The sequence below is a fragment of the Branchiostoma belcheri genome, unplaced genomic scaffold, assembly GCF_001625305.1.
Source record: "Branchiostoma belcheri isolate BF01 breed outbred unplaced genomic scaffold, Haploidv18h27 scaffold215, whole genome shotgun sequence".
NCBI classification, from domain to species: Eukaryota; Metazoa; Chordata; class Leptocardii; order Amphioxiformes; family Branchiostomatidae; genus Branchiostoma; species Branchiostoma belcheri.
Window position 1 is genome coordinate 72,452 of NW_017803658.1, and position 21,822 is coordinate 94,273.

The window sequence follows — 21,822 nt, forward strand, 5'->3', positions numbered from 1 at the left end:
TGTCCATCGTGCAAGGCACTCTGGGATATGTAGAAATATTATGGCGGCTATTTCAAGGAGAAAGTCGGAGATGGCAGCTTCCTTCAAGGCTAGACTCGAGGTTAGTGTCCTTCAAGTCTCAGTAAACTTGAAGTACTGCTTTACAAACTGTTGCTGTAGAATTTTACGTGCACTAGAATTTCCTGTGCGGAACTTTCTTCCGCACAGCTCACAGGGTCCCAAGTACTATAGTGCCGACGCCATTTCCCCCGGAGTTCCGCACTGGATGAGGAACCCGTTACTTTGGTACCTCTATTTTTTGGGGCAAGGCAGTACCAAATTGGCCAGAAGGTGGTAAGAGATATGCTTAGAGATTATGCGATGATGTGAGTTCCTTTGATCAAAAAGTCGTGCAACTTGTATAGGCGCCCCCCTCCCTAGCCGTGGACGACAGGATCCTGTATTATCGTACAAAAAGGATTTCCGAGTCATCCACGGCTCCCCCTACCCAAAGAAACCTGACCAACCCCAGGACGCCGGCAAAGGAGGCTAGGTGTGCACTGTGAAGAGTAGAGCTGTGCACCTTAACAAATTTTAGAATGAATGAATGAAGACCTTTATTGTACAAACATACCCACTGGGTTAGGTACAAAGGTTAACTTGAATACACAAATATATACACAACAAGATCAATCTAGTACTAGCACTACAGTCTGTTACATAATTTCGACTTCTCTTCGCTTCTCTGTGATGTTGAAAAGATAAGAACATACAAGTTTAAGGATCGAGGGTTTGTCTGCATGCCCTTTTTCGTTAACCGTTATGGGCTATTTTAATTTACCGTTAATCGTTGCCGGCCAGCTCTAATTCAACGTTAAGCGTTATCAGTATATTCCTCGTGAAGCGTTATGGGTCGTTTTAAATCAACGTAAAACGTTATTTGTCTTCCTAAATTCAGCGTTAAGCGTTAATGAATAATTCTTCGTTACGCCTAATGTTACCTTTCAAAGTGCAGGAAAATGCGTCATTGAAGGTTTAAAAATACAAAATTTCCCGGGGGAGAATGCCCCAGGACCCCCCTACATTGCTCGCGCCTTTGGCGCTCGACTTGCGCTTCTGCGCTCGGTCGGAAATTGCGCTCGGAAATTGCAGGTAGAGGTAACTTACAGGTAAACGGGTTTTAGGTACAGGTCCCAGACCCGAAACTCAAACTGTACCTGAACAAAAATTATTCAACAAATTCAATCAACCTCTGCCGGCAGTCGAAAGCATCAATAAACCTAATTACTTCAACACATTATGGTCGTTCTACAAGTAGATGAGAACACAGCGCATGAATAGGCACAGTCAGCAGGAGGCATGTGGCCGAATGAATGCCTTTCTGACTGGCTAGATGTTTGATAATAGACCACAGTAAAAGGGATATCCCTAAAGTAATGATAATTTGATGGTTCTCGGGGAGGAGCGCTGTCACGTTTCTTGAATAGGTTTGCCCCGCCCCGGGGTGAGTGCCGGCAGAAGTTGGGTTGGGTGAAAGAAAAATTCCAGTGCAAAAAAGAAACCCTGATAAAAAAGTCTAAAAACACGCCAAAAATAGCCCCAAACCCTAACCTCTGCTTTGACCGTAAGGGGGACCAGCTATTAACACATTTTAGGTCATAAATAAATAGGCATATAAATAGTGTGACATTATTTAGGTACAATACCGCTGTACAGTACAGGTACTGAGGGATTATGTATTTTGGACCTGAATTTAACTAATAAATTTTTCTCGTACAGAATTGGTACTGTACCGTACACAGCTCTATGCCAGTCATCAACAAATTGATGTTGGGCATCAACTAGAAGAGCTGATGATGTGATGTTTGTTGAATTGTTTTAAATTAGAGTCTAGACTGTCCATATCTGGAGGGTGTGGAGGAGTCCTGGATCACTCAGCTCATCTTCACACCAGGAGAACACAGGTTACGGCTCCTGCAGTGGCTTTTCAGCAGGTCAGGTCCCACAATGGCACAAAACTTCTGTTTTCATTTTTATAATTAGTCATACAGATGTACATGTAACTAGAAAGGTAACATTTGCAAGGCAAATGCATAATGTTTACCTTCGCATATGGTCTGTTAACTCTTACTCAAACATATTCATATACTATATGGTCAGACAGGAGTCTAAATCCCTCCTACTATAAAATTGCAACATGATGTAACCCAACACGAGTTACCATGGTAACAGACACAACATATTACAGGGTTAATCGACCCGCCCTGATGTGTATACGGTGTCATAATTCATGGTCGGTTCCTATAACCACCGAATGAACAACCGAGTCCACAGAGCTGGATCAGCTCCAGACCTTAACCAGTGAGTGGATATAGAAGTACACACCTGCCTGGTTATACATGTAGAAGAAATAGTCTCCTGATGTTGGGTTTGTCAATTTTGTTTCTTTCAGGATTGATCCCAAGCTCAGTGATATTGTTGAAGGATACCACAGCACACAAGAGAGAGAACAAAGTAAACCAGACTTTTATTCCCTTGCTAGAACTATACAAATCAACTGACATACTAGATATTTTTCCGGTTCAAGTTTGCACATGAAATTTCTAACCTTTGAAAATCAAAGAAATATTGCATGGTAACAGCAAATCTGGGATGGGAACTTTATCCTAAGGCCTAGGAAAATAAATGTTGTGTTTCCTGTTTCCCGACCGACCCTAAAAAAAACCGCCGACCCCAGCCTTATTTTTGTGTGGACCCCTGCATATTGCTGAACCAAAACATTTTGCACGACGCTACCGAGAGAATCGCTGTCATTGGTGGAACATCGGGCACCCCGCTAGCGTTTTGAAGTCGTGTAAACAACGCTAATAATTTGTCTGATTTGTTTGTAAAACAAAGCCATCGACTCCGAAAATAAGTTTAAAAGCCGATACATTTACGAACTAATCGTAGAAAATTCCCTACCGTACTGCACCATCAGCATGCGGCGGCCGCAAAAATTCGGCAACGCGAAAGAAAAATGTCTGGTCCATGATAGCAGTATTTCTCATAAAAATAATGTATATGATTTATTTTTCCCCCTTTGTCGGTCTTTTAGTCCCAAAACGTCTAAAAAAGCGGAAAGTTGCCCATAAAACCGGACGAGGAAAGGTAGCTATCGACGTAAACATGGCGAAAATCAGCAAAATCGGCAACGGGACAGAAAAATGCCTGGTCCATTTATCGATATTTACCATGAAAATGTCGTCTGTGGTGTATTTTTCCTCTGATGTGAGTTTTTAGGTCGCAAAACCTCTAAAAAAGCAGAAATTTGCCCACGAAAACGGACTGGCAAGGCATGGGGGTGGGGAGGGCGCTGTTGACGCCTGCATGACCCCCAAAGGTTGAAGGTCATAGGGCACGTCCATTGCGCAATAACCTTAAATCGCCGATTTAGCTAATTTTTTGGGGTTTCAAATTGATACAATCACACTATCGATTTTTAGGCAAACAAAGTGATAGAAACCAATTAAAATTTTGTGCAAATTAATTTTTTTTTCTTTAGAATTCTTTTTTGTTTCTTTTTTTTCTCCCAAATCCCTGGGAGAACCCTGAAAACCTGTAGACTTGAATCAGGACCTGAATCTGAAACTGTAAACTGGATGGCTAAACTCCCTTGGCGTGTTATCTCTCTATTTCGGGCCGATTTCTACTATAATTCCAGCCGTGCCCTCAAGCCTGGTAGAGGCTACTGCAAGGGCTAGGGACATCTGTTAAGTTCTTTGAGCTGATCGACCGTTTAAAGCTCCATGATCTGACACCTGAGTACCTGAGTGATGAAATATAATATTGCACAATCGATTTTTCATCATGTTCTGGCAGTTCTGCTTATATAAACACAGCAATCAGCAAAGTCTAAAAAAAAAATAAAATAAAAATAAAATAAGATAATCCCTACCTACCGACCCTAATTTTTTCTGGACTGAAACAGGAAACACAACATTTTTTTTCCTTGGCCTAAGGTTTTTCCTGAAAAGCTGGCAGTGGATTTCCAGAATTCTACAGCTGGAAAGTGAGTGGAATATAGACATGAACAACACCAATTTTAATTATTTGCTGTAATATTAATAGGTTACATGTAATACGTTGCAGCAAACAAAATATGGGTGCATGTTCAGGGCTTGTAATAGTGGGTGCATATATTATGCACCTTGTTGCCACATATGAAGTATGGTACAATATGTGATAGTTTTCTGTTTTTGAACAGTTGTTTTGCATGATCTATGCTTGTTAATGTCTGATCATGAGTAGTGCAGGTAAAAGTAGTATGGTAGTTTTTAAATTTTTAAAATGCTACCTGCACCAGAGTAAGTATGTGGAAAAGTCTTTTCAGCCCTGATATTGGGGCCAATACTGGTCATGTCACTCTATTGTTGCAGGCTATTTTTATCATGGACCAGGTTAGCTACAGGTAGACATCAGAAATACCCCCTCCGGCCCTCCCCTATACCTGCCTTCAATTTTACCTGTACTCACCTGCATGTACAGGACCTGGTGGTATTTCAAGCCAGGTTGCAGAAGAACATACCGGTACTACCCAACAACTCATCAGTACCTTTCCAGCACAAATTTGATATTTGATCTGATTTCTTCAGGGTTATTGTTTTCTGCCTCCATTCTGGGACTCTGTAAGAAGGAAGACCTTGATGTTGTTAGAGTGAGTATGAATATATTTTTTCTACATTGTAGAAAAGGAATTGTTTACTTATTATGCAATTTTGATAGTGATGAGCTGGCTTAGTCTCTGAGCTGAGTGAGGTACCTTTACTAACTGTTAAGAAGAAAGAATAATTAAAGTTAGTATCAATAAGTTGTGTTTTATGGCTAAATCTCATTTTTCTACCTCCATGGCTAAATGAAATCATAAACAGTAAGAACTGAATTTTACCAACTTCGAATGAATTAACTTTTGTTGGCCCTTAACTTTTGTTGAAAAAATGTGTTGTACGCTCGTGAATGACGCCCGACAGATATTCGTTGCCCTGTGTAAACCAGGCCCTAAGTTGAAGGAGTTCAGATGTAGTAATTTTGGGGGTAATTACCAATTCAATCCAAGGAAGAATACCTGTGCTTGATGTATACTAGTACCTACACATGTAACCCCATCTGCCACAGGAATTATCTATAATATAAACAAATATAACATAAAAGACTTCCCATTGTCTTCTAATGAAAATAGCAAGCTTCCTAAACAAGGCTGTGTGGTTTTACACATGTGTTGCACATCCCAGTGAGAGGAGATATGGAGTGCAGGTACATGAAGGAAGAATGAGTCTTTAGACTTTTTAAATTAGACTGAGAGCGTGTGTCTTGCCTATCATGAAGTTTAATAATCAGTAATTTTTTTTCTGTAGGGCACTTGCTCTTTTTCGGTACAAGCATCATTTGTGGACCAGTTGTTAGACATGGTGTGTATCATCGACAGTTCTCAGGATGCCACTCAGAGGGCTATGTCCAGTCCTGGACACATCAGGTCAGTCACATCAAATACTTAGTCTGTCCAGTCCTGGACACATCAGGTCAGTCACATCAATACATGGTCTGTCCAGTCCTGGATACATCAGGTCAGTCACATCAAATACTTAGTCTGTCCAGTCCTGGACATATCAGGTCAGTCACATCAAATACTTGGTCTGTCCAGTCCTGGACACATCAGGTCAGTCACATCAAATACTTGGTCTGTCCAGTCCTGGACACATCAGGTCAGTCACATCAAATACTTGGTCTGTCCAGTCCTGGACACATCAGGTCAGTCACATCAAATACATGGTCTGTCCAGCCCTGGACATATCAGGTCAGTCACATCAAATACTTGGTCTGTCCAGTCCTGGACACATCAGGTCAGTCACATCAAATACTTAGTCTGTCCAGTCCTGACCTTCACATACACGTATGTCCTGTAGTGAGTCAAGACCACTGGAGGAGCAGGCTGAGGCTGACTGCCATCTCATGGACAGGCTGAGCAGACAGTACACCTTCCAGGCCATGTTCTCTCACAAACTGGACCTCCTGCCTCCAGACATCAAACATAGTGTGGAGAAAGGATGGGGAGATGCTGGGCACCAGAAGGGATCAGGGTGAGCCAGCATAGTGGAAAAATCCACATCAAAATGGCAGCAAAGAAACTCTTGTCACGTAAAATAGGTCTAGTCTGTGTTACACTATCTCTCACTTCTGGTGGTTATTGGGCAGGCTACTAGGAGCACAATTTTGTCAGGCTAAAGAAGAGTACTACTAGTATCAGGTATTCTAGTATTTCTACTCTACAGTTACCTAAATAGTGGAGCCATTCACAGATTAGTGACAATGTGTCAATGGTGCCCAAGACTGTGTGATAAATATGTTAAATCAACTGTACAGAAAATTATGTGTCTACTTCAGAACTCTTCTAGCAGTCATCCTGTAATTTATCATTGTATAGTGATAGTGAATTGGATGAAGAAATGATCAAATATAGGTTACCATGACAGGGCTTGAAATGTCGGGTGCATGTGGAGGTCTATTTGTATATAATTTGTACTGAGTCAGGAACAGTGTTTATGTATACATGTGGGTTTTGTATGTGGATTTTCATTGGCTGTATTGGTAATTCCCACAATTTTTAGTATGATCCATACAGTTTTTGTATGATCCATTCTTCTCAAAGTCTGAGTGGTGCAGGTAAAATTTGTCTGGTGCAGGTACAGGTAATTTTCAGTGTGACTTGTACCAGTGCAGGTGTGAAGAAAAAAGGATTTGGAGTCCTGCATGACGTATGGTTGACTCTGTTCTCCAGCCCAGACCCCCCTGATGTTAGTACCTTACTCTGTTCTCCAGCCCAGACCCCCCTGATGTTAGTACCTTACTCTGTTCTCCAGCCCAGACCCCCCTGATGTTAGTACCTTACTGGAAGCAGCAGCAGGGTTAAACCGGCAGCTGGAGATCAGCACAGCTCAGCTGCAGGACCTACAGACCAAGGTGAATACGCATCTTGCACACTGTACAGAACATTGTCATCTTTATTGAAAGACTATGAAAAACTGGACTGGATCACATGTTAATAGGCATGCCATGTGTTGAGCTCGCAAAGGGCTTGGGTTTTACACAGGAGAATACTCTGACTTTCAATGATCAAGTCATCTCTATGGGCACTTCTGGTAATATCTACCCATTCGACTTTCATGGATCGCATAAACTGCTTATGTCACAGGGGGGACATTTTGAAAGAACGTTGTTCTAGAACGCTGAAGTCGAACGCGGCTTGTGCTTGCGGTGTCCCCCCTAGCAGATCATTTTTTACTAAAATGTAAAAGGTAGGTAAGTGTCTATTTTTTCAGTAATATATGCGGAAATGACAGGAAAACAGGCACCAACTTTGTATGGTGGCATTCTGTCAACAATTTAAATAAATTTTAAGGTCATTTTGTTCTGTGACGTATGCAGTTTATGCGATCCGTGAAAGGAACTTTCGAAATGTCCCCCCTGTGACGTAATTTCTATTCGAAATGTCCCCCCTGTGACATAAGCAGTTAATGTGATCCGTGAAAGTCGAATGGGTCTATTCACAATCCACTGCTGACCAGTTGATGTGTTTTATTCGTGTACAAAGTGAGGAGCGCTGGACTTCAGTTAAAAATTTGGGTAAATCCCATTTTCCTACCCATTGTATAGGAAATTTATACAGTTAGTTTGATCAAGGACTTAGGAGTATCCTTGCTTTAATACTGTTTCAGAGTGGATTGTACCGACACAGATAAAGTTTCAAGGGGAGTTGAAACCTTCCAATCTTTCTGTTTTACACTACCAGGACCGTAAAATTTAACGAACTTTTCGGTAGCGTGCACACGTACACGGCGAATGCACGATCGTGTGTTCGGCGTGTTTACGTTTGGGGTGGGCGGGAGTTTGGGGGCCAGTAGGGCGGGGAATATTCAGAATATTCATGTTTCAGGCACCGTGTACACGGAATATTCATGAGAATATTCATGAAACAGCCCGATTTACGGCAAAAAAACAACAACGCATCGCCGCGCCAAGGCAACTGCGCCGCATGCGTAGTGTTTTATTTTGGCAGAGATGACGTAAATACCGCGTAGAATCCTTTCACATGAACCTATTAACAACAAAATACAAGTACCATCCAAAACAACTAGATTGCCCTGTAACACAGTCTACATGATTGTTTTGAGCAGGAAGTGCGATTCTGCTTCTTTTCATCGACCATAACTTTGAGCGAGCGCTGATTTACGAAGTCCCTCCCACCGGGCGCACGTTCTCATGAACGTCTCCCGCGCCTTTGATAATACACATTTACTGTATCACGCGAAGAAAAAAGCAGAAGCCGCTTTGGTAGTTGTATTTGTCAGACACTGAAGTTCTGATAATACCTGTATGTGTCTTACCACGTTTACAATTTATGTCAAAGTCTCAATATCTAAAAAAAAATGCATATCAGCCTCCCAAACATCAACAAATCATTCAAAGAAGCGATGAGTCCTTCGCCCACACGGCGTGCACGCGCCGTGCGCACGGCGTATTTACGGCGAGATACTGAACACAGACAGAGTACGTGCAGTAAATGAGCTTATAGGGCGTGGTTTCGCTTTTATAGCAATAATTTCCCTATCAGCATTTGTATTCTAAAATTACCATGATACTTGTTTTAAGTTATTTTCATGTATCTGTTGACAATTTGTGGATAATACATGGGATTATTAGCGCAGCGGCTACAAGCTGTCTCGGCCGTGGAGCCGAGTTTATTCAGATTCGAGCGCAAACAACTCGTTGGAAGTTGTTGGAAACGACTAGTTGGAAGAAATGATAGTTGCGTGGTGTTGAAACTTGGAGAATGATTGCTGCAAGGTTGAGAATTAAACAAAAGCCGACAGAAAAACTAGCAGACATTTTGCCACAAAACGTACGCCACAAAGAAAGGTCAATGACCGTGCCTAGCAAGTCGAAGTCAGCGGCGTTATAAAAATTTTCTGCAACTGTTATGCTGAAGCTACGATTTGATCATGAGCGCTGTGACAAAATAAAAATAGCGGGGTTTGACACTGTTTGTTCCTGAATAAAACAGAGCTTGTAGATTACGTGATACGCCTGTGATTTTTACGTCCATGCTTTGGCCAAGTCTTTTCAGTTTAAGCGTTCACTATTCCCACGGCTGCATGTACTTGATTGACAGGCGGTTCCCTTTGAAAAAGTTGCCGTCGGCAGCCGTCGGCGCCCCAGAGTCTGATCGGCCTACGGGCCGAATAATTCAATTATCTGAGCAGCCAATGAGCACTGAGAAAAATGTTTCGTCCATCTTCGCTGTAAAGTCGATCTTCACCGACTATAATCGAGGTTCTACGAAGAATCCCGAAATTTGTCGTGTATACAGCGGTGTTTTCAGCTTGTTGCAGACGACAGGATCGCAAGACAGATGATTTGTGACATTTCAGAACCGAGGAAAAACTACAAGACACTGATATTTCTGCATAAAATTAACGAATATTTAATGTACTATGGAAACGTCAGTCCTTCATTCCGTGAGGCTGAAACAGCTATGTCAGATTATGAACCAATTATTTCCTGTCGTGGATATTCGCCGTGGATATTGGACACGTTCTGGACTGTGTATTGTGTGTGCCGCGAGTAAAACTTTCAAGCGAATACACAATAGTTCTAGAATTGCAGTGCAGCACCATTCTAGAAGTTTTACAGGGTGATCAGATTCCACTCGATAATACTAGCTTGACACTGGATTCACGCTTGCGTCCGGCCCGCAACATGAGAAAAATCATGACTCATTGTGAGATACCGTAATTTAAAAAAAAGTAGAGCTGCCGAAAAATGTTACTTACCTGTGAAAACAAGCCAGCTCCCACTGTAATCACCTCTTTTCACATTTTGGGGGGACACTACTTACCTCTAAATTTATTGCGTAAGATCCGTCGGGTGTGTAAACAACATTCATTTTCATTCAACAAAAAATGAGCTGTAGCTGTGATCTGTATACTAGTAATACTTGAAGTAGCGCCCTAGTACTTTCCTTCTTGATACAATCATTCAATCCGAGAACAGGACGTATTAGTTTGTAACATTTTCTAATGTTTCTGAGACACGAAACAATGCTGACTAATTTACTAGTAATTTATTTTCGATACTCATACATGACTGTGCTTTCAATAGTACGAGCAAGGAGGTTCAAGTTTTTTGTATGAAACGCCTACCAAACAAGCAGTTATTAGAAGTAATGGTAGTATTACATACTAACTAATTTTGGGCAACCAAACACATACATAAACGTTGCTTAAACAACTCGTCCTTGTTTCTTGCAACCCCCTATGTTTTACCAAGGAGATTTTCGGATGTTAACGTCATTTTTATTCGTGATATAAACAAAGTAACAAAGAAATTAACTGGGCAACGTGACCCGGCGAATTCAAGTTATACCACTTCAATGCGTATCCGCCACGGGTACAGAACGCCGAGAAAAAGCTTTCGAACCGTCGTTTCTCAGACCAGATTTCTTTTCACAAAATAGAAGAAAGGGGATGTTGCATTTGCATCAGGGCGACAATGATAATTATTTTTTGTTTGACAATACGCCCGTCTGTTTGACAGTGCATAAGAATAGTGAATAAATTACGGGATTTCTAAGAGTGGTGCACTTTAGTGGTAACAACAACAGACATCTGTGCTTAGAATTTGGTCGATTTCGTATACTTCTCTTACTAGTTCAGACGAAGATTTTTTTTTGCCGAAGGTGAAGAAAAATCATCTTTTCTCTTCAAGTGAAGACAGACTTCGATTCTCAAATATCTTAACATGGTCGATATTACAATACACATTTCTGTCTGGCACTGTCTGTCCCTAGCTCCGCATGAAAAATATAACAAAAAGCTGTTACAGGTATGCATCAAATGTCGAGTCCAAATCGGATTTTTTCACCGCGGAGGTTACAAAAAGTTCCACGTGTTTTTCTTGTTTTCACACTTAGTTAAATAGGATAGCAGTGAAGAAAGATATTTTCCTATTAAAAAAAACCTGCGTGAGAACAAAATGCATGTTCTTTAGAGTATCATTTCTTAGTTACTTGTGTCCAAAAGGCTACTACGACGTGTAGTACCAAGGTCCTTGCTAGTACTTGCCTCTGTTAATATTCGTAATGCTATGTTCCCTTTTGTTTGTACAGGCACACAGGCATCGATCGTCTGAGCAAGTTGGAGGAAAGCTATCCATGCCGTTAGGCCTTGCGGGGGAGATATCATTTTACCTCCTTGCTCTTGCCAATATAGAATTGTTTTGGCCAATATCTGTTTTGGTTTTTGTTCCGTTTTGACTTACTGTTTGTTAGCTTGATACTCTGGGAATTATAATTTTACTAACGTGGGGATTCACACATGTCAACAGAATTCAATCAACCATGGAGGCTCTTTTTTTCTACCTCCATAAATCAACAAAGCGAAATATCAAACATTTCAGTCTCAACACTATATGTTACTGGGTACAAGAAGGTGCAATCTAGACTAGAGTTAGGACAAACTATGATCGCTCCAAAAACGATATAAAAACTCCCGGAAGAACAAGTCGGCATGTGCATGCAGTATTCTCCCTCGCTCGTGCAGTTTTAGTCTAAGCACCTGTATGTATAAAAGAGAACATACAAAAAGTTAATAACCTGTCAAAATATATCTTATATAAAAATGGGGGGTTGTGTTCCCGAGACTTTTCCAACAAGTTCTGTTATATTCAGTGAGAGCTGTCGACGATACAAAAGAAAACATGACGCGCAACGGACTTGTACACCTGGTACTGAAACGATCTTTGGCGTCTCCGACTATCACTATCAGACACAAACGGTCCATATTCATTCTTCTATAAATTAGTACTAGACAGTATAATCTGCACAAGGAGGTTTAATCTGAATGATTAAAAAATATCCGCAGCTTTTCGTAGGTTACACATACTGACAGAAAGTAGACGTGTTCAAAATCCATTTAAACTGCAGTAGAAAATAATCAAAGCTCCTTGTGTTTAAATCTTTAAGTTCTAACCTGCTTGTTTTATGTTTGTTTTTGTTACCAAATTATTCCGCATCTAATAGCGGCCGCCGTAGAATAAAATAGAAGCCCTGAAACATTTTATTGGCAGCGTAATTTCCTATATACCGACAACCTCCTTGGTAAAACAGAATGTCCGGCCACAACTTGGCACGCGTGTAGCGAAAGTTGTACCGACTGTCTTTTATCTGAAACTCGAACCGCCCCTTTCGGCGGTTGCGTCGGCGTTCATCAATCAATTTTGACAGGACTGGCCATGGGGCGCCGTGATGTCTTGGGAGAAATGTTCACTACTACGAGATGTGTGTGAATTTTGACTTTCAATATCATGATTACTACTCCATTCCTACAAGAACCCTGACTTCATTTTTGAAAACCACTGTTTTATATAAAGCGATTTGTCGGATGCAATAACTCATGAGGTGTTTATTCAATACTTGATTGATATAATATGAAAAAAAAAATGCCCGTGGTCTTTCCTCCCCGTAAGCACATATTCAGCCCCGTGCCGAACAAATCACTGGCTTTTCGTTTTTGTGTTGTTTACTCGTGCCGCCTCGTGGCCGGCCGGCCGCATCAATGAGGTTTCTGCTGGCCGTGTAAAGGTCATCTTTCGACCAGTTTACTAGTATATCATTCACGCCGGGAAGGGCCTTGGGTTTGGAAAAATTTTTGACCCGGGGGGAAGGTCCTAGGAAATCTTTTAAACACTAATCCTCACCGCTAAATATTGTACAAATTGTAGAGCATTACGCAATCCGTTTCGGCAGCGCCGGCGGGGAGCACATGGCGACGCAGAAGAAATCGGCAAATTACTACGCTGTGTTTGCGGGATAAATGCCGGCACACGAACTTTAATTATTATCTCCAAAGAATTACACAGTTCCTATACGAAAATAGCTGGCCCAAAATGTAAACGAAAGGCAACTTTCGCCCGCAGCTGACTTATTTTGACCGGTAGATATAGGATTCTATTCGTACATATCGTAATGGACATACAATCTCGCGACACTGCGCGCTGACGTGACCGGTATACAACTGTCGTAAAATCAAACGTAATTATTTCTCTACCGTGCAGACCAGCGGCTCATTATCGGTATCCCAGTGATAATGAGCTGACTCCCCGCTGATCTGGACTCCGCCCCAAATGTGCACACGCCGTGCGTACGAACGTGTACACGCCGTGCGTTTGTTTGTGTAACAGCGTAAATCGTTAAATTTTACGGTCCTGGTAGTGTATTTTGATCCACACTAGATTCATTAAGAATCTATTCTTCCTGTGGTCTATTCGCAAGATGTACAATTCAAATACTTGTACATGTACATGTATATGCAAGCTTACAAATGCAACAATTGAGTGTGAAACAAAGGGATGATTTTCTGAAAAGTTCAACTTTTGTGTTGCAGTATACGTATGGAGAACCTGATCCTGCCTCTGTCAGTAAAGTGAGCCGGACACTCGGGCTGGTTCTGTCCGAGTTAGCCCAGCTGCTGACCGGCTTCTCGTACTGCTATGAGCAGGAGCTGCGCCCGTGGTGTAACCGCGCTCCTCCCGTTCTCAGTGAGCTGGGCCCTGCCTTCAGGAGAGTCCACAGTCTCCTCACCCACTTAACCCAGGTAAGGCAGGCTGGGACACTTTTCTTCATAGGCCACACCAATTTAATTTCCTGGTTAACGGATTCGTCCGCTTCATTTTTTTCTGATTTGAAAATAAAAATTCAGAATCACCTGCAAAATGCTCATATTTTGTCCTGAACAGTTGAAAACAGACTTTCCTTCCTACTTGTACAGTTATTCCATCTTTCAATGCAATGGTATCATTAAAAGTTAAAAATTCATTGTTTAAATTTTGAACCAGCCTGGTGTGTTGACTTCATGGCTTCTATCATACCATTTGGGCCATAATAGGATGCCTAGGCCTGTTTTTATTTTTTTTCGCCCGCCCGCTCCATTATTTTTCTAGAAAAATCTGTTAACCAAGAAATTAAATTGGTGTGGCCTTATCACACAGCAGGTAAGTACCCGGTGTGCTCAAGTTGTGGCTCTCCTGAAACTGGACCTCTAGATCTGCTTTACGTACAAAATGATGCTCCTGAATGAAAGCTGCTGCCATAAGTACATGTGGTGAAGTCATGTTTCATCATCAGTACAGTTTACAATTATTACTGCCTTTGTCAGAAGGGTATGTTTTCGGTTTGGGCTTGTTGGAGTGGCAGTGCATAACTAGAGTTGTCGATGGATCTTTTAGTACATGTAGCTGTGGTAATGAAGGTCGAGTTGTCTATGTCTCAGTAACGTCGAAAAGTTAAAAAAAGAAACCTCTTGTCTTGTCTCGTTTTCCTTCTTTGATTTTGTTATACCCCAATTAAAAACGGGTACAGGCAAGTCTTGAGTATTTGATAAATAGCTAAGGTGCCGGTGCAATGTCTTATTGACCTGTTGTCTGTGATACTGTGAGCATTGCAAAGCAATATGGGTAAGGGTTGGAGGTACAGGTACATGTATGTCATCTCTAAGTAATTGCCTTGTATTTTAATGTACTCCTCCCAGCTCCTGGGCAGTCTGGACAAACTGAAGACTTCGTACAGAAGTATCTGCCAAGGAACTGACCCACTGGGAGACCAAGTGTCCAACAGACACGATGGCCTTTTCAACAGTCTAGGTAATGTACAGTACAGTCTAGGTAATGTACAGTACAGTCTAGGTAATGTACAGTACAGTCTAGGTAATGTACAGTACAGTCTAGGTAATGCACAGTACAGTCAAGGTAATGTACAGTACAGTCTAGGTAATGTACAGTACAGTCTAGGTAATGTACAGTACAGTCTTGGTAATGTACAGTACAGTCTAGGTAATGTACAGTACAGTCTAGGTAATGTACAGTACAGTCTTGGTAATGCACAGTACAGTACAGTAATGTACAGTAATGCACAGTACAGTACAGTAATGTACAGTACAGTCTAGGTAATGCACAGTACAGTCTAGGTAATGTACAGTACAGTCTAGGTAATGTACAGTACAGTCTTGGTAATGCACAGTACAGTCTAGGTAATGCACAGTACAGTCTAGGTAATGTACAGTACAGTCTTGGTAATGTACAGTACAGTCTAGGTAATGTACAGTACAGTCTAGGTAATGTACAGTACAGTCTTGGTAATGTACAGTACAGTCTAGGTAATGCACAGTACAGTCTAGGTAATGTACAGTACAGTCTTGGTAATGTACAGTACAGTCTAGGTAATGTACAGTACAGTCTTGGTAATGTATAGTACAGTCTAGGTAATGTACAATACAGTCAAACCTGTCCAAGCCGGCCACCCAGGGGACTCCTTTAAGAGGGTCGCCTCACAACATGACTGAGACATAAATGGTTTCCCATTCAAGATGTTTTAATGTCAAATGCTGTAAGCATCTTCAGTTCTGAGGTGAATGCATGTGGGGAGGGTGGCACAAGGAACATCATCCAGCAGTCAAGGCAAATTGGCTGGTTTCTCCATGATTTCTCATTAGTTATCAATAATCAACATGATCAAAACAAATGTGGTCACCATGGGCAGGTATTGGGCCTTGAGCGGACCCAACTCACAACATTATGGAGAAGCTAACACAAAGAGTACACTGTTACTCCTCATGTGCTGAGCAATTGGGTTCTCAGTGAACATGAAGACCTTAGAACTGGTTGAAAATTTGGTAAGTTCTTCTGGAGTTGGAACTACTGGTAATTTAGATCCTACTCCATAATGTCATGTACCAACATTGACAAAATTCCATGTGGAAAAGACATTCCCAGCTTTGTTCATCTTCATTTTTCTCCTCAGCATCGATTAGCCAATCAGCTGCCTTGAGGCTGCAGGACTGCATGAGTGCCCTGGACCAGTCTGTACGTCGCAGCAGTGCCCTCCAGGACTCCACTCTACTGGCCTCAACAACCTTGTCATGATGTCAAACATCAAGTCATCTTCACCTGGGCTCAACTTTGTCTTCACTTCACTGGAAGTATCACCTGGGCTGAAGACATTGTCTACGTGGTGCCAGAAAACTTGTTTGGAAAATGTGAAGAAATGAATTCACTGACGAGAAACACTGATTATTGTGATAGACTCAGTTTTGTTACAACAGGGATATCTAGCTATATAGGGATATCTCAGAAGGGTCTTCTGGCTCAAGGTGGGTTTGTTCATAGCACCAGGTTTCAGTCTGATTGATATGGTCTAAAGCAAAGTTCTTAACGTTTCAAATCTCTACATAAAATATTACAGCCGCTAGAATTTAGATAATGATTTTAAAGCAGAAATTTTGGGCAAGTCTTTGGATTGCCAAGTTCAAAACCCAAAACAAGCAATGCGATGACAGTACTTGAACCAATCAATGAAAAGTTGATAGTAGGAAAACACTTTGCACCCGCGGATAGCACTCAACAGTTGATTAGTGCACTCTCTGTGGAAATCTTTCCCCATGAGTGGTTCCGAAACTTTGGTGTACAAATTGATCTTGTGGGGATGCTGACATGAAAACACTGGAAGGACAGTCTGAGATAGGTCAGAACAAAATACACAACATTCTTCTTATATCTTGCTGTGTACATCATCCCCTTATTACTCCGTGAAGGAGGTCAGGACTTCTGGATGGAGTGTTGTGATCGGCTGATTTTTCATGTTCGCAGTCAAAACACTGGGTTCTCTTTGTGTAATCGGCACGCAATTTTATACGCCGTCTGCGGGCATTCCCGTGTTGATGCACGAATGTGTATTTTTGCCGTTGCTGCTTTCGCGGTTGATGTAATATTGCAGACGCACCCCTACAATTACGAGGCGAATTGCAATGGTCCAGAAAAACGCGTTGTTTGGAATAGCAGTGGGGGGGGTGGAACTTCATGCAGATACGGGGTGGTTTTGATAAGTGGTTCCAGATGTTTTTGCCCATGGTTAAGAGATGCCAAGTTTTTTGGAAGATGTTCGCAGCCAAAACGCATTCTTCCGTACGTCGCATTTCTGTGTAATTTCGCATGTGGTGTGGCATTATGTCCGGGATGATGCACGTCTTTTTATTTTTACCGTAGCTGTTTTGATATTGGAGAAAATGCTTATTTTCGAAACATCCCCATTTCTTTTAAATGTTTTCGTCCGTTTATGCAACTGTTACTAATTGCAGGGACTGCGCTAATGCCGACCAGTCGCGCTGTCCTGATACACCGCGAATGTGCGAGTGTTCCCTGTAGACCGTCCCGGGAGTCATTTTTTTTCGCACATTCCAGGAGCCAAACCAAAATACGTTCATGAACCGAGTCCAAAAAACCGAAACGTGAAAATTGGATGATTGGACCTGATGTACATTTCTCTTTCTGTAGATTGTACACACAATACACACATCTTTAGATAATCTGGCCATGGCAGGTTAAAAAAAAGGAACCCTGAATCATACTAGATTAGCGTAAATGCATGTTAATGCGTTCAAAACAAGAAAAGAAATTGTTTCCGGGTATTAATCTCTTGAATCACGGCGCTGAATATTGACGTAAAAACAATTTTTCTTTGTTCGATTTATCACACTTCACAGAGAATTGTCGCCAATGGCTACTTCTTTTTGTTGCAATATATAATACTTCACGGAGAATTGTCGCCTATGGCTTCTTGTTATTGATGTAAATAGAAAAACTTTTAACCCAGTAGTTCTTCAGCAAGCTGTATTTTAGTCTGGTGTCCATTTCCTTCATTGCTGCCGAGTGTCTTCTGTCCCTAATATACATTTTGTAAATATTGCTATTTCTGGAGAGAAAAAAGATGTGTCATCTGTAATAGGAATGGATACCACCACCCTTCTGGGCATGAAGTAAGGGATAATGACATACCCTGAGGTATATATGGTGTCATAAGGCCTGGTCAATTCTTGTAACCACTGATTGGTGAGAGGAAATGACCAGGCCTTATGACACCATATACAATTGGTGTATATGGTGTCACTAGAACCATGTCATCCTTTCTTTACTATCTCTTCTTGATTCTGTTTGTAGAAGTACTAGAATCAACAAAGAGTTCAATAAAACCCAACTGGATAAGTCATGAGAGAAAGAATGGATTTTTAGGATTCTAGGTACACCATTTAGATGAATGCATAATCATGCAGGAAATTCTATAATTCCAGTGTTTTACATACTAGTAATGCCATGTTGATTTGAAGGAATGAAAATGAAATCTATAATTCACCATGCCCAAAAAATATTACCCCATGTGTTTAGTCTTTACAACCTTCATGACCACCAAGATTTTATAATGAAGGCAACTTTTTTTTTATTTGCATGCATCAGTTTTGGGGTTCCCAGATGATGTCATCCATAATTATTTTTATAATCAAATCAACATGGCCTAAGTTGACCCAATCTCTATGTTTAGCTTACTATTGGCAAAAAGATGAAAGCAAAGCCAGGATGTACAGAAGGGTAGTTTTATTTATCTTGTCCTTGAAATCAGAATAAGACATTTTCACTATAAAACGCCAGGTCAAAATCGGAAACTAAATTGGAAGTAGTTTGGATTTTCTTTCCATGACAGTTTCAAGAATTTTGCGAGCTCAAACAAGTTCACTCTTGACCTCAATGATTTCCTAAAATACATGACTACAAGTATGTAACTGTTACTAACAAGAACATTGAAATGATGTAAAACAGACATCAGTGTGATCAGTGTACTCACTGTCTCCATCATGGCCTGCGCCTTGATTCAAACAAAACGACGTACATCAAAGTCAGTCAGGCAAGGTCATGTCACATTGTCCTCCAATACACACTGATACAGTACCTACAGACAAGTCTAGACTTTACCACAGCATAGCAGGTAACTATGCCGTAAATTCTTCAAACCAATGTCAAGATGAAAGTACAAATGTATTTTGATTTTGTTAAACATAATGCCTGTATTGCTAGCACATATGAAACTTTATTACGACTGGAAATATGTACATTTTGTACATGACAAGAACCAGCAAGACCGGTACTTATACCTGTCAGTCAGCCAACCCTGAAGTCCCATTGTCTGAAAGGGGAGGAAGAACACAGGGGAATACATTTAAACACTGTCAAATTATGTGGTGAAGATTTTGAATTTAAATTCGTGCTCAAACCAAAAAAGGACAAACAAGATACGGACATGTTGCTGATTTTAAAGGATATTATTATATAAATAATGTTACATCAAATTTCCAACCACACCAGTCTCCTGATATTTACCTGAGACCAGCCTGGGCGGGGCGAGGTTTGGTCACCATGGCAACCATGTCTGTCCCTGGCCTCAAGTCTGTACCTGTGGGAAGACAAACAGATCTGAGAGCAAGTGTACATACTGGATCAAACAAACAAACAACAGGGATCATATTGTCTCATATTGACATCGCATCTATCTACATGTCTCTCCCCCCAACCAAGTGTTCAGAGGTCCGTTGGAGTCTGGATCGCTTCTCATTGCCAGCTCCAAACTGGCATAACTGGGGGGTTTCATGTCCACACTGCTGCAGATCTGTGGGGATCCTGGGTTCTCGTGCAGGTTATCGGTATAGATCTCCGCACACATGTCTTCAAAGTCCTTCTGCATGAAAGTGACAGAAAGTTCCCGATCTTCTGGTGCCGGATAATAGCTATCGTCTTCATCGTTTCTTCTTGGCGGTGGTGTGTGGAACAGACGCCCGCCAAAGGCTTCAAGCTCCTCGGCGAACTCTGATTGGGAAAAACTGCACAGAAAACTGTCGTACACCTCGGCAAAGTCTTGTTCCATGAAGGTTTGTCTGGCTCCTTGGTCCGGCGACTGGTAGATGAAGTCGATGTGTGCCGGGTCTCTGGTGGGGCTGAGCTCGCCTGGCGGGGAACATCGATCGGCAAATCTGGAAATGTCCGAAGAGTCAGCTGAATAGCAGAAACGGTCGTCCATCAGATACTGAGTGGTATTGGCCGGAGCAAGCAGACTTTGACACGGTCGAAGGCACGGCTGCCGACTGAAGCGATGATGACTTGCTTTACACGCCAGCGGCGATCCTCCTTCGGTCTTCCGCCGAGCATGTAGTACTACACGAGGGGATCGTGGTGCCGCCAGCGGGCTGGACCTCTTCCTCTTTCCTCTGCGAATACGTTTTCTCCGTATTAGTGACTGCATCTTGTTGCTGCACATTTGCTGAAAGCGTCGATAAGTGAGCAGGAAAAACGTTCTCTGTCGTGTATGTCGTGCGTCGTCTACACCTTGGATGAACTGTTTTGGAGACGCGTGGAGCAAACAAACGTTTACCCAACGTCGGACGACGTTGCGAAATCGTTCCCGCCAATTAACAGCTGATTACTCACTGCCAAAAATAGTTAACCAATCACCGAGGGCAGTTACGCTTGACATGTGAACGAGCGTCGCGTTGCGGCGAGATTTAATATTGCAGTTAATTATAAAGTAAAGATTTCTAATCTGGACAGAGGTATTGCTTTGTAAGAAGAGTTTGATAAAAAAAATAAAGCAAGGTACACTGTTAATAGTCCCTCTTAACCATGCAGTTATGAATGAATAAAGATTAAAAAGAAGCGCAGACCTCACGAGAAGAAACGAGAACGGGCGAATCGGAGCGGTGTTTAAAATAGGGTGATGTCACAGAAATGCAAGTAATTTGGTAGTATAATGTACAATTCGATCATTGTTGTTTATAAGTAATCATAAAACAAGTCATTATAACATCTCTATTGAATGATATTACGCTCTAGAAGTTCGTATACAAACAGATAAACCCAAAAAGTGCTAAGTAAATTACCTTGCTGTACCCCACACTGAACAATAGAATAGTCCATACACTTTGACCCATTTTTGATACGTAGGTAGGCACATGTGTCCTGAAGAAGTCCGGTTCTTTTGCAATAATAAAGTGGTGTTTCAACATATTTTCACCAGAGGCAGCAAGTGAAAATAAAACGGATCCCAGGCTAGTGTCCTTGCGGTTTCTGTGGCCAAGATTGAATGCGCACGGCTGACAACTTCTGGATACAAAGGTAAAACGTACAGTATGTAGAATCTGTTACAGTCTGGTGCAAGGAGCTAGGAGGTCCAAAATTATAAGCCTCCTCGTAGCAGAGTTGAATCTCATGTCATGAGTAGCCCCCTACGCAGACAGGCAGCGTTCTGCGGTAGCGCGGGGTTTCTTTTCGGGGAGAGCGGCACATGGGGGAGGGTTAGAATTTCGGCAAACGCTGTCTGCAAGCTGTATGGGGCATGTAGCTTTCGAATGTTATGGGAATAATTTATGAACGTGGCTATATACCGTACACCGGGTGTGTATATAAAATCTATTTGTCTTTTATATACATACCCGGTGTGTATATAAATTCTATTTGTCTTTTATATACATACCCGGTGTGTATATAAAATCTATTTGTCTTTTCGGGTGTGTATATAAAATCTATTTGTCTTTTATATACACACCCGGTGTGTATATAAAATCTATTTGTCTTTTATATACATAACTGGAAAGTTGATAGGGCAGACATTCGAATGATCTGTCGCCGGTTGGTTATCCAGAGTCACCAAAGGGACTGGGGCGAACCCCGGGTTGGTCTTGGTCTGATAAATGCACGCCAGACCGTGAGGTCGGCGCTTCTTCCGCATGTATTAGCTCTAGAAGAGGGTTACCACAGTTATCCATGTAGGATGTGACGATCAGAGGAACCATAACTGATTTAATGAGCCATTCGCAGTTTCACTGAGACAGTTTAAACTTGCACGTGCATGGCTTAATCTTTGAGACAAGCATATGACTACTG

At 41.7% G+C, this 21,822-nt stretch overlaps 2 protein-coding genes across 2 annotated transcripts in view; both read left to right on the forward strand.

Moving 5' to 3' along the window:
- Positions 1-22: 22 nt before the first annotated feature.
- LOC109470011 (HAUS augmin-like complex subunit 7) lies at positions 23-16,124 on the forward strand. The gene is made up of 10 exons (XM_019768792.1): positions 23-100; positions 1,867-1,973; positions 2,432-2,493; positions 4,614-4,675; positions 5,373-5,491; positions 5,922-6,095; positions 6,876-6,975; positions 13,455-13,664; positions 14,598-14,709; positions 15,866-16,124. The coding sequence occupies exons 1-10, from the start codon at positions 41-43 to the stop codon at positions 15,985-15,987; spliced, it is 1,128 nt and encodes a 375-aa protein (XP_019624351.1). The 5' UTR covers positions 23-40; the 3' UTR covers positions 15,988-16,124.
- A 4,706-nt stretch (positions 16,125-20,830) lies between these two features.
- Positions 20,831-21,822, forward strand: part of LOC109470000 (isoleucine--tRNA ligase, cytoplasmic-like) — a 57,134-nt gene continuing 56,142 nt past the window's right edge. Inside the window, 1 exon segment of the mRNA XM_019768776.1 lies at positions 20,831-21,054. The gene's annotated coding sequence lies outside the window, so the exon portion shown is untranslated.